Source organism: Fukomys damarensis, unplaced genomic scaffold (genome assembly GCF_012274545.1).
Source record: "Fukomys damarensis isolate Sample0158 unplaced genomic scaffold, DMR_v1.0_HiC HiC_scaffold_37, whole genome shotgun sequence".
Classification (NCBI taxonomy): Eukaryota; Metazoa; Chordata; class Mammalia; order Rodentia; family Bathyergidae; genus Fukomys; species Fukomys damarensis.
In genome coordinates, this window is record NW_022900949.1 from 4,087,393 (window position 1) to 4,098,138 (window position 10,746).

The 10,746-nt window shown below is 42.1% G+C and overlaps 1 protein-coding gene across 1 annotated transcript; it reads right to left on the bottom strand.

The window, feature by feature from the left end:
• Nucleotides 1-810: 810 nt before the first annotated feature.
• LOC104850817 (vomeronasal type-2 receptor 116) lies at nucleotides 811-9,995 on the bottom strand. The gene is made up of 4 exons (XM_033759427.1): nucleotides 9,237-9,995; nucleotides 5,073-5,300; nucleotides 3,823-3,946; nucleotides 811-1,736 (listed from the first exon to the last, which is right to left on the bottom strand). Exons 1-4 carry the CDS (start codon nucleotides 9,978-9,980, stop codon nucleotides 811-813), a joined length of 2,022 nt encoding a protein of 673 aa, XP_033615318.1. The 5' UTR covers nucleotides 9,981-9,995.
• Between the last annotated feature and the right edge of the window lie 751 nt (nucleotides 9,996-10,746).

The following is a 10,746-nucleotide window of genomic DNA, read 5'->3' on the forward strand; positions in this document are numbered from 1 at the left end:
GAAGAATTTAAACAATAGTGGCAATATTTCCTCTCTAAATGTCTTGTAGAATTCAGCAATGAGAACATCAGAGCCTGTGGTTTTCTTAGTTGGTAAATTTTTAATTATGTTTTCAATTTTGTTGATTAATATTGGGTTGTTTAGAGTTTTTAGGTCTTCTTTGTTCAACTTTGGTAATTCATATGTATCTAGGAATCTGTTAATCTCTTCTGTGTTTTCCATCCTATCAGCATATAGTTTCTCAAAGTAGGTATTGATGATCCTATGGATTTCTGCTGGGTCTGTTGTAATTTCCCCTTTTGCATTTCTAAATGCATGTATTTAGGCCTTTCATTTTTTGATAAGGTTGATTAAGGGTCTGTCAATTTTGTTTAATCTTTCAGAGAAGCATATCATTCCTTCATTGAATTTTTTGTATCATTATCTTAGTCTCCATAGCATTGATTCGGCTCTGGTCTTTACAATTTGCTCCCTTGTATGAGCTCTGGGTTTGTGATGCTCTTCTTTTTCTAGAAGCTTGAGGTTGAGCATCAGGTTGTTTATTTGATCTCACTGTTTCCTTGATATCAGTATTCACTGTTCAGGTTTTTTATTTGATCTCACTGTTTCCTTGATATCAGTATTCACTGATATAAATTTCTCTCATAAGACTGCTGGTGATTGCTAGAGATAATCCTAATATTAAGAGTATCATAGAAAAAATGAGCCCTTTGATTATTGAAGTAAATGCCATGTTTTGTTCTAACACCTCACAAAAAAGTGGTGCCGATTTACCTAGAGACATTATATATTTTATGAAGAGCATATTTTTTAATTACTAAGGTTTCTTTTGCTGGCACGTGTTTTATCTCTGAATCCATGCAGAGAATTTCTCTCTGGCCTTAACAAAATAATGTAGCATTTAGGAGCAAAGATGCAGCCCAGCAGCCCCGCACTGGAGGCCAAGATGGAGAAGACCTCCACGGCCACCATGACCTTCCCCTTGGTGCTGTGGTACACGGGGAGGAAGGTGACCCACACACTGCAGAACACCAGCATGCTGAAGGTCAGGAACTTGGCTTCATTGAAGGTGTCGGGCAGGTTCCTGGCCAGGAAAGCCACGGTGAAGCTCAGCAGGGCCAGGGAGCCCAGGTATCCCAGGACACAGTAGAAGGCAGCGAGGGAGCCCTTGTTGCACACGATGATGATGTGGCCATGTTCCAAGTGTGCATCTGTGTCGATAAAGGGAGGAGAGGTTCCCAGCCAGACTGCACAGAGAATAATTTGGATCAGGGAGCAGATGGGGATGACAAGGTTAGAGGCTCCTGACACCAGTAGCCACCTGATTGATCGTCCCGGTTTGGTAATCATGAAGGCCAGAATCACAGTGATGGTTTTGGCCAAAACAGTGGAAACAGCCACAGTGAAGACGAGTCCGAATGTTATTTGCTGCAGGACGCAGGTGGCTGCGTTGGGCCGGCCAATGAAGAGAAAGGTGCAGAGGAAGCAGGGGAGGAGGGAGATGAGCAGGGTGTAGCTGAGAGCCCTGTTGTTGGCCTTGACTATGGGAGTGTCTCGGTGTCTCACAAAGAGCCCCAAAACCGCAGCTGTGAGAGCAGAGAAGCACAGAGCTGCGCAAATCAGGGCCATGCCTAGGGGATCCGTGAAGGACAGGAAGTCCACGGTCTTGGGGAGACAGCGATCTCTGCCTCTGTTCGGGTACTCATGTGTTGGGCACCGCGTGCACTGATCTGCATCTGGGGAGAAAGCAGAGGTTCAGCAGTCCTTATTCATAAAGCTTTCGATTTTGCGCAGTTGAAGAAGAAGGTTACCCATGCAGTATCGCTATGAGGCTCAAAGGGAATTTGGAGATCCCCTGGAGTTCGTGCCTGGCCTAGGGAGAAAGCTTTGAACTGTGGCTAAGATCAAAGTCCTTCACATGACCTTCAGCATTAGGCATTTTTAGGTCACATCATGCTGTGACTCTGGGATGTCATCACGCCCACAGATGTGGACTTCTCTCAGCCCCTTTGTTGTCACCTCAGCTTATGCCTCACGAGAATCCCTGCACTGACACACTTGTAACACTCACGTAGCACAACTGAATTTACGGCTTTCCTATATCTATACTCAGATGGAGAAATATTTAGTCCTTCTTCTACAGTTTTATAAGTCATTGATCTTAATTCCTAGAAGAACAAGTCTTTCTTCATGCTACAAGTTTATTTTTCTGTGACTATTCCAAGAAAATTTTTTATAAAAATATTGAAGACCATGAATTTAAAACAGTTGCATTTTGCCTGCAAATATATTTCTGGTGTACAACACTTTAGAGAAACTGATGTTTTAACCCAATTACTGAGGAATATGTTTTTTTTAATAAAAAGAATTTCATGCACTTACAACTGAAGGTGTCTTTTTTGTAAGCCTTTTTTTTACTTTTTTTGTAACGTAGTACAAAATACGTTGTGAGCTTGGCATAGATGATGACCATTGCTGGAACCATTCATTTGTGCTTTGGTAAAGCTGGAAAGCAGTCAGGGGCACAGCTCTATTAATGGGCATTTCTGTGTTTAATTTAAAATTTATTTATAGGAGAGAGAAGCAAGTTTCCCATTCCCATTTTACGGGTCCTAAGTATGTTTTCCTCCCACAGTGTTAGAGACTTAACCCATGATATCCCCAGCTTCCTTTGTTTTTCACCCTGAGGCAGGGTCTTGCTAAATTGCTCAGGCCCAGCCCCAAGGTGCAGGCTTCCTGCTTCAGATCCTCCAGGTAACCGGGGTTACAGACTGCAGCTCCAACTGGGCTCTTACTCAGTTTTCATAGGTGATCCGAAGGACAAGATTACAGATTTGTTCTGTTGGGTTGCTCAGCCCTCTTCATGGAGCCACCGTGTTCTCCTTGGTTTTACCCATAGATCTGCTTGACACCGACAGGCAGGGGAGTATTACAGTGTGAGTCTCAAGCCCTTTATTTCTTTTTTCTGAATTTATGTATTGGTTTGATGTTTCAAACCTGGCACAAGAGGGAAAGTGAATTTTTGTTAACTTATTTTTACCTCAAAATAGTTACTAGCTTTGCCAGTGAATGAAACTCAATGATGCTTGCTGCTGATGTGATTGGAATGGCACAGTAATTTGGAAGGAATTAATTCAATTTTATAATGTTTGTTCTTTCAACGTTCTAACATTGAAGTATTGTAACATTGGTCCTACATTTCTTATGTTACAAAAGCTTTTTGTTTTAATTTATAGCTACATAATGTTAAATGTGTAGACATTCCTTTCAGAGATTTTGGATGATTGTATCTTTCATTGGAATACTGGGTTGTTTTATTTCTTATTGTACCATAACATAAAAGTCGACAATATAATATGTTTACATTAATGCTTCATACTTAAGACCATGCATTTGGCACAATATATATTGCGATATTTCCACAGTATTTTATGTAGTTTATTATTTCATGAGTGTTCTGATTTCTCTGATGAATGCAATAATTAACCATCACAAACATATTACAATAAAAGAGCAACAATGCATGTACTTATGGTTTGTCATGGAAACTATTGGATGGGAAACCAGTGCACCAGCAGGTGGGTTGCAGAACTACACACCTTATGCTTCCTGGACGGTCTGTGGATGAGCTTACTGTGAGACTCAGGGTAACACCGTCTTGCTCAGGCCTGGACAGTAAAGAAAGGCCACCCCAGGAACCAGTGCCTCTCTGGAGCACTGAGTGAGGACTCTCAGATACGAGCATGCACATATTTCAGTGATGGAGATTATGAAAAACTGTACTGGAGGAGCAATAGTCATGGTGTGGTTTAATGATTTTACCTGTCTGATTGGAAATGTGTCTCTCTGGGCAAAAAACACAAGTAAAGCAGCAGGCAGGTCGTCCTTCCTGTGGAAGTTTTCTAAATCCTGGACCACAGCTCTGGCTACACACTGACTGAGGAGTCTAAGAGGAAGAGAGAAGCACTGGTCATGACTCTGCACACTCTTATCAACTTAGATTTGTTGTCAATGTTTCCCTCCACCTCAGAGAAAAGTTTGACTTTCTCTATGAGATCGTCACTACCTCTCCCCCATCATTTCCATGTTGATACTACCTGGACATCTAGTTTGGTATTGTAATAGTTAACTTGCCTTTGTTTCTTTAAGCTATTTGCCAAATATAATGTTACACAGTATCGTGATTAATTTAATCTGTTATCAGCAACATGGTTTGGCTATTTTCTCTTATTTATCAACTTCTTCCAAAATCATTAGAGGCAAAATTCTATATGTTAGTGATTCAGAGAACTTTCACTCTGGAGATTATTTTACTATGCCATCACACTTGATGGAACCTAGTGATTTTAAGTTCTAGATGGTAGAATGTAATGACATCGTAAGCTGGCTAAGCCCTGAAAGTTAACTACTGAAAAGTGTGGTAGAGAAAGGAAGAGAGTATGTTATGAATCACAGGGTTCATTTTGTGCACTTCTGTCCTTCATAATCAAGGTGGGCACCACTTTCTGCAGACTAATTGTCTATTGCATAGAAAGCAACATTGTTATACAAATCTCCTCTAAAATTGCATGCGGTGGTTCATGTGTGGAGAGGTGACATGAGAGCCCGTCAGTGATTTGAGATGCTATGTAAAAGTGAAATTGAAGCAAATGTTATTCAAAAGGACAAAGACAAAAGGGAATAGTGTGAATGTTATGTCAATGTATGACTTGCCATTTTATACTCCTTCAAAACATACCAAGACTCTGATAATGTATGGCAAGGGCTTCTGGGTATTTGGAGAGATATGTGTGGTATTTATCTACCTACGATATCATCTGCACCTCTTTTCATTACCTTTATTCCCATTTTGTTGACAGCATCATGAATGAACATACCTTGCTAAAATGTAGTTGTTTCTATAAACTTGCTCTTTCTGCCAGCATTACCTCAGATTATTGATCAGAAAATTCAAATAGTGCAAAGCCCAGCTGCAAGAGGTGAATCTAGTGCCGAATTGAAGTCCTGCACTTAGTCTGATCCCAGCACTGCACTCAGATACCTGTTGTGTCCCCTATGGAAAGGAGTCGTACCTCCGTGAAGCCAACAGGCCATTCTATCCTCTCTTCATTGATGACCAAGCCTTCATCATGTGGACTCCCGGAGACGAATTCTCCTACTTTAACCAGCAGCCCAAGACCAGCTGGGAAATTCACGGTGTTCTTGATGTCGTATTGTGCCAGATGACGCCTTTCCTCATCTAAGGAAACGAGGCTTCCGGCGCTGTTTGTGAATTCAGTTTTCTTCAGGAATGGATGAAGCTAGAGGAAAGGCATCAGTTTGGAAAGGAGAAAAGCACACAAGTTAGAGGTGAGGAACCAATGTGCACTAAGCAGTGCTTTTCCCTCCACCCTCCACTCAAGTTTCCTCTTTGATAGATGGTCTGTCCTGTGTGGGTGTTCACCACCCCATGGGTCCAAGTGAGAACTCTTCTCCCCATGCGAGAGTGGGGGAGTAATGGAAACCAATCGCAGCAGTTCTGGGATGCTGCCTCCTGTGCAGCTCTTTGCAGGATCTTGCTTGCAACGCTGAGCTCTGAGTTCATTTTGGACTTGCTACATGTCAGTCTTTCCCAGGGAGGAGGGCTCTGCATGAGTGAATTCATTTCAGATCTTGATCATGATGGTTCCACGAATGTATAGAGATGTTCAATCTCATGAAAATAAAGTCACTAAATAGGTATATTTTGTGTTTGTGTTACACTCCAGGGAATTAAGACAGTGCACAATATGGTTTATTTGGGGGAGGTCTATTTCCTTAGATTCTTTTGGTAAAAGTGATTGTTTTGTGATATCTCAAGGAACAATTTATGTCTTCTCCCCTCCTAAAATCTCTCCAAATTCTAAATGTGATTTAAAACAGAGTTTCTAACCCTGGAATCCATGGGGATCCAGGACACTATATTGTGGAAAAATAATAAATTTTTTCCTTTAACTGCTGTTAAGTTCTTCTTCAATACCTTGAATAAAAAGTACTCTAGGGCCAGGGATTTAGCTCAGCCATTCAGTGGCCTGCCTTGCAAGTGCAAGGACCCGAATTCAATCCCTAGTGCCAAAAAAAAAAAAAAAAAAAAAAGAAACACTCTACACACTCCTTAATTAAGCATTAATTAAGCATTTATGTTGGTAAATTCACCTAATTTCCTTAGTGTCAGGTAAAAATGTTCAGTGAGGAATATTAAACAATACAGTTTTTGCGACTGGAAATTAGGCAATGACTTAAAGTGCATGACACAGTTTTATATGTCTATGTTTGTCTTTTCATTTTACATTCATGGATCACATACAATATTCTGATTAATGTATTTGTAAGTTGTACATGACCAAAACTGGAAAGGTAACTGGTAAAAGAAGACAGCCAATATTTTGGCCCTGGCCCTCCAAGGTCAACAAACCACCCAGGACATGACAGAATCTTTTTGACAAGACCTTACAACTTTGGTAAGTCATCTAACTGCCTGAGCAGTGAGAATGTAGTACATCAAAAACAAAAGAATCAATGGTGTGCCAAAGGAGTTTCACTTGTAGTGTAAAATCAGGATTTCACAGAAAGCAAGGTGGTCAAGCAAGGCCATGACACATCCTGATGGCTGACACTGACAGGAGCTAAGAAGCTCTATACAGAGTTTGTAGTAATGCACGTGGGGACTTAACTGGCCTGATAGACAGCGAGAGGTTAATTTTAATTCATATAGGTCTCGCCTTAACTTGGCCTTGAACAGCCAGTAGAAAAGTACAATCCAAAGACAGAGAAAGTCAAGACCATGATAATAAAGCTGTATATAATACTGGTCTCCAGTTGCTGACCCCTACTGGCAATTTCCTGACTCACCCTGCTATGGGTCATTAGAAAAAAACCCAGGATAACATTTATAGACCATTTATAAACAACAAGAGTTTTAAATATTTTTAGCTAAAATAGATTTTTCCAAAATTATTAAATTCTCAATCTTCTCACAGCTAAACTTAAAGGAAAAACTATGAGAAAATATCAGAGAAATGGCTTTCCCAAGTTTACAACTCATCAAGCACAACCAGCTGCAGATAACCTCCACTAGTCAAAGGGTCTGAGAGCAGGAGTTCCAATCACTTTAAAAACAGTTTCTAAACAAGGTTGTTTTCCCAATCTGCTGTTTTATTTTAGCACTTACACTTTGATTATACATGCTCTAATTTTTTAAAACATTTTTGTTTAGTCTTTCCTACAGGCTGCCAAACTCCAAGAGATCACATAGATAAAATCAACAACAAATGTGCTAGACTTTTTTCACCAAAACCTACCAGAATGACTTTGTAAGAGAGTCTATAATTGCTAAATTATGGCATGATTTTCATTTAAGGCCTGTGAAATCAGCTCTCTGACGACAGCCCACTGCTGTGGTCTTCTCTACAGGCACTGTGCTCAGCTTGAAGCAACTGCATTGAAACTGCACCCTCTCACCTCTAACTGCAGTTGGAGATGCTGTTTAGAGTGGATTAAGATCGACAGCTGAGTCAGGCAGACACTTTACAGGTCCTTGTGACACAGGCCCACTGGGTAACTCATGGGCACAAACCCCTTTGGGTGTGCTCACCTTTCCCTAAAAACACAGTTACATAAACAAAAAGGGAAGGGGCTATGGCTAACTCCAAATGCTTCATCTGATCTTGTTATTTTCATTTTTTTAAAAATGTTTAAACCACTTACAAAAAGTAAATATCCGTCATTCCTACTCCATGATAAATAAGCTCTATTGATAAGAAAGATAGATTTCCAGACAGGTCCTAGACACTAATGTTGTCAAAGGATGTTCTAACTAAAAGGTAATGGCTCAATCCAATGAAAAACAAAGGGGCCGGGGTGTGCTTATTTTTCAACAGAATATGAAAAGATGCTGTAGCCACCATCCCAGAATGTATGACCATGGACCAAGAGGATGGGTTCTCTGCCAGCAGCATGACATGACACCCTGCGGAAAGCCACACAAAGGCTGCGCATGGGGGACTGTCCTGGCCTGCTATGGACCTGGTGCCTATAAAGATCACCAGACCTGAGCAGCTGCCTTTTTCAGACAGAGAAAGGGAGATACAGAGCACTGTAATATTGAGAATTTGCAAAGCAGGCTGTAAAGAGTTAGCCCCACACTTGCCTTGTGTATAGAAGTGAGTCTGGCTGAAGCCAACGTGCCAAGGTCAGAGTAACTCGCATCCTAACTCCATTCCCAGCACTAGAACCTCCTGACCAGAAGGACAATGTTCTAATTGCAACCATGTATTTTGTCTATTCTGTTCCTAATTCCAGAATGCTTTGTCTTGTCCTTTAGGAGACTTGTTCACATTAATTTCCATAGAAACTTCACCTCGCTTGCCTTTACCCCATTGATTGCCATAACAACCAGAGCCTGGGGTCGGCCAGCACTTTGTTGGTTGCACCAGCTCTGGTCACCCTGGTGCCCCACTTTGCCCTGCTAGTTCTGTCTCTTAGGGGCCTCTGACATATACTGGGCAGGTGGGTACTGGCGCCTGACCGCGGGGGTCTCTGGTAGTTCAATGCTTGTACTATAAATTCAGATGAGCCAGGGATAAAACCTGCCCCAAATAGATTTGACACTGAGGGGTGTGTCATACGCTTACATACATCTCGGGGGGCTCATACTTAAAAGTGGGACCACAGACTTCACTCCTGCGATTTTGCAAAATGTGGAAAAGCATGCTATATACAAAGAATTCATTACTATGAGTAATTTTAAAATATCATGAAGAATGCTTTCCTATTTGTCTTCAAAGATTCGCATGGAGGATTTTGGCCACAATATATGCAGTGCTCTGGGTGAGATAGCTGCTGTTAGATAAAATCCTCATGTCTGTATTTTCTGGATACTAATATATCGGAAGAAAAATATACACCTGCCCATTTGTTGATCTACTAATAGCTCGTCAGGAGTTCCATTTAGATGTTTTGCCACATTTGATTCTGTGTTTGGAATTTTTGGAGAAAATGTCTCATTAACTGGCTTGGACTCCCAGGCCCAGCAGCAGTGACCTACCCACACAGGTGAATATTCCAGGTATAACTGTATCAGGTACAAAAGAAGCCCCATCCCATTTGGTTAACTCTGCTGCTCTAGACTTGAAAACATGGTCATGGTTCATCCCGTTAAAATACCTGTGGACACCATGAGGCCGTCAGCGCAGGCCCTGCTTCGGAAGTGGGTTTACCTGCCAGGGAAGGGGCCTGTGTTGCTGTGCGCATTCTGGAGAGCACATTTCGGTTTCCTCCAAGAGCCTTTGATGGAGCGCATGGGCCACTGCATGCACCGCATTGTAGATGAAATAGCTGGAGTCAGAAACGGTCATCAGGTCAAGGTTTCCTGGCAGAAACTCTAAGGAGGTATTCAGGGGGCAAATTCTAATTTTCCCACAAAATGACCCGGGAGGAGAGCACTTCAAAACACTGAGCCATAATTTACTGAAGTAAAAGTCTTCAGGATATCGGGAAGGGTTGGATGTGGCGAGGAAGTGTCTGAGACCAGGGACCTCCACGTTGTGAGGAGAAAGCGAGAGGCCTCCATGGAAGGAGTGCAGCATGTGGTTCATCTCGTACACGACGATGTCCCACTTGGCGGTCATGATCCACACCTTCCCTGTGGTTAAATAGAAATCTGCTGCAATGTCCACAGTGATGAGGCTCTCGACCTCCCCATACAGGATGTGCACGTTTGCAGAAGAAACTCTGATCCTGGCCATGAAGGTGATGTCACTAGATCTATACATTGTCTTAGTGGCAGGGAGCTTTTCTGTGAAGGCCACACAGATACCTTTCTTTAGCATCTCTGCCTTCAGGTCCCTCAGGAACAGCTCACCTTTCATGTCATCAGATATAAAGATGGCCACCCACGTCCAGCCAAAATGCAGCAGTAACGACATCATTGCCTGGACCAGGGTGCTGTCCTTGGGCGCCATCTGATAGAGCGATGGATATTGGTGTTTGTCACTGAGCCTGGAATCAAAAGGTCCGTATGTGACCTGGATAAACAAAGAAAAATGTTGTAACTCTTGAACTTAGTGGGATCTGGATTTGTTTCTCTTGCTGAGGGCCTGACAGAGTTCTCTCTATGGTATGGCTAGGGAGACCACTACTGAATAAAGTGTCGGAATGGTGTAGAGATTACCCAGTCCTTTCACTGTGAACAGACAGAGTGCTGGGATTTCTTGCTCCACAGCATTTGGAAAGGGCATGTAGATGTGATGTTCCACAAAAGAATAGTTAGATCTACCTGGACTTTTCATCCAGGGCAGGTTGCTCAAAGAGTAGTAAACTTAGGGTGAAGTATCACCAAGGGAGTGGTGTCTGCCTCACCCTCTCCTGCTGCCTTGGGCTGTAGAGCCACCAGCCAGCAACTACTACTGGCTGTAATCTCAGAGAAAGAAACAGATATTTACTGTGTTATTCTCTGAAGGTTTTCACATTGTATTGCTGCAGTTACCTAGAGGGTGTTGAGTAACGCATTCACCCACCAGGGGGATCTCTCCAAAGACAGTGTTTCTAGAATGTTCCTAAAGTACCTACTCTGTCCATCCATTACGCCTCATAACTAATCTGTATGTTGTAAGGTTCTTCATGAAGGAACGTATTAGAGATACCTGGAAGGAGGAATTTCTGTAGTAGTCCTCTCAGGATGTCTGTGTGGGTGAATTTAAGGCAGGTTTGTGCAAACTGGGTGAATCC

Coding starts and splice junctions, on each gene's coding strand:
- LOC104850817 (XM_033759427.1), bottom strand. CDS start 9,980: ATGGCGCCCAAGGACAGCACCCTGGTCCAGGCAATGATGTCGTTACTG. Junction 5,301..9,236: donor ACAGGCCCCTTCCCTGGCAG/GTAAACCCACTT, acceptor CCTTTCCTCTAG/CTTCATCCATTCCTGAAGAA. Junction 1,737..3,822: donor ACACATTTCCAATCAGACAG/GTAAAATCATTA, acceptor CTTTCTCCCCAG/ATGCAGATCAGTGCACGCGG.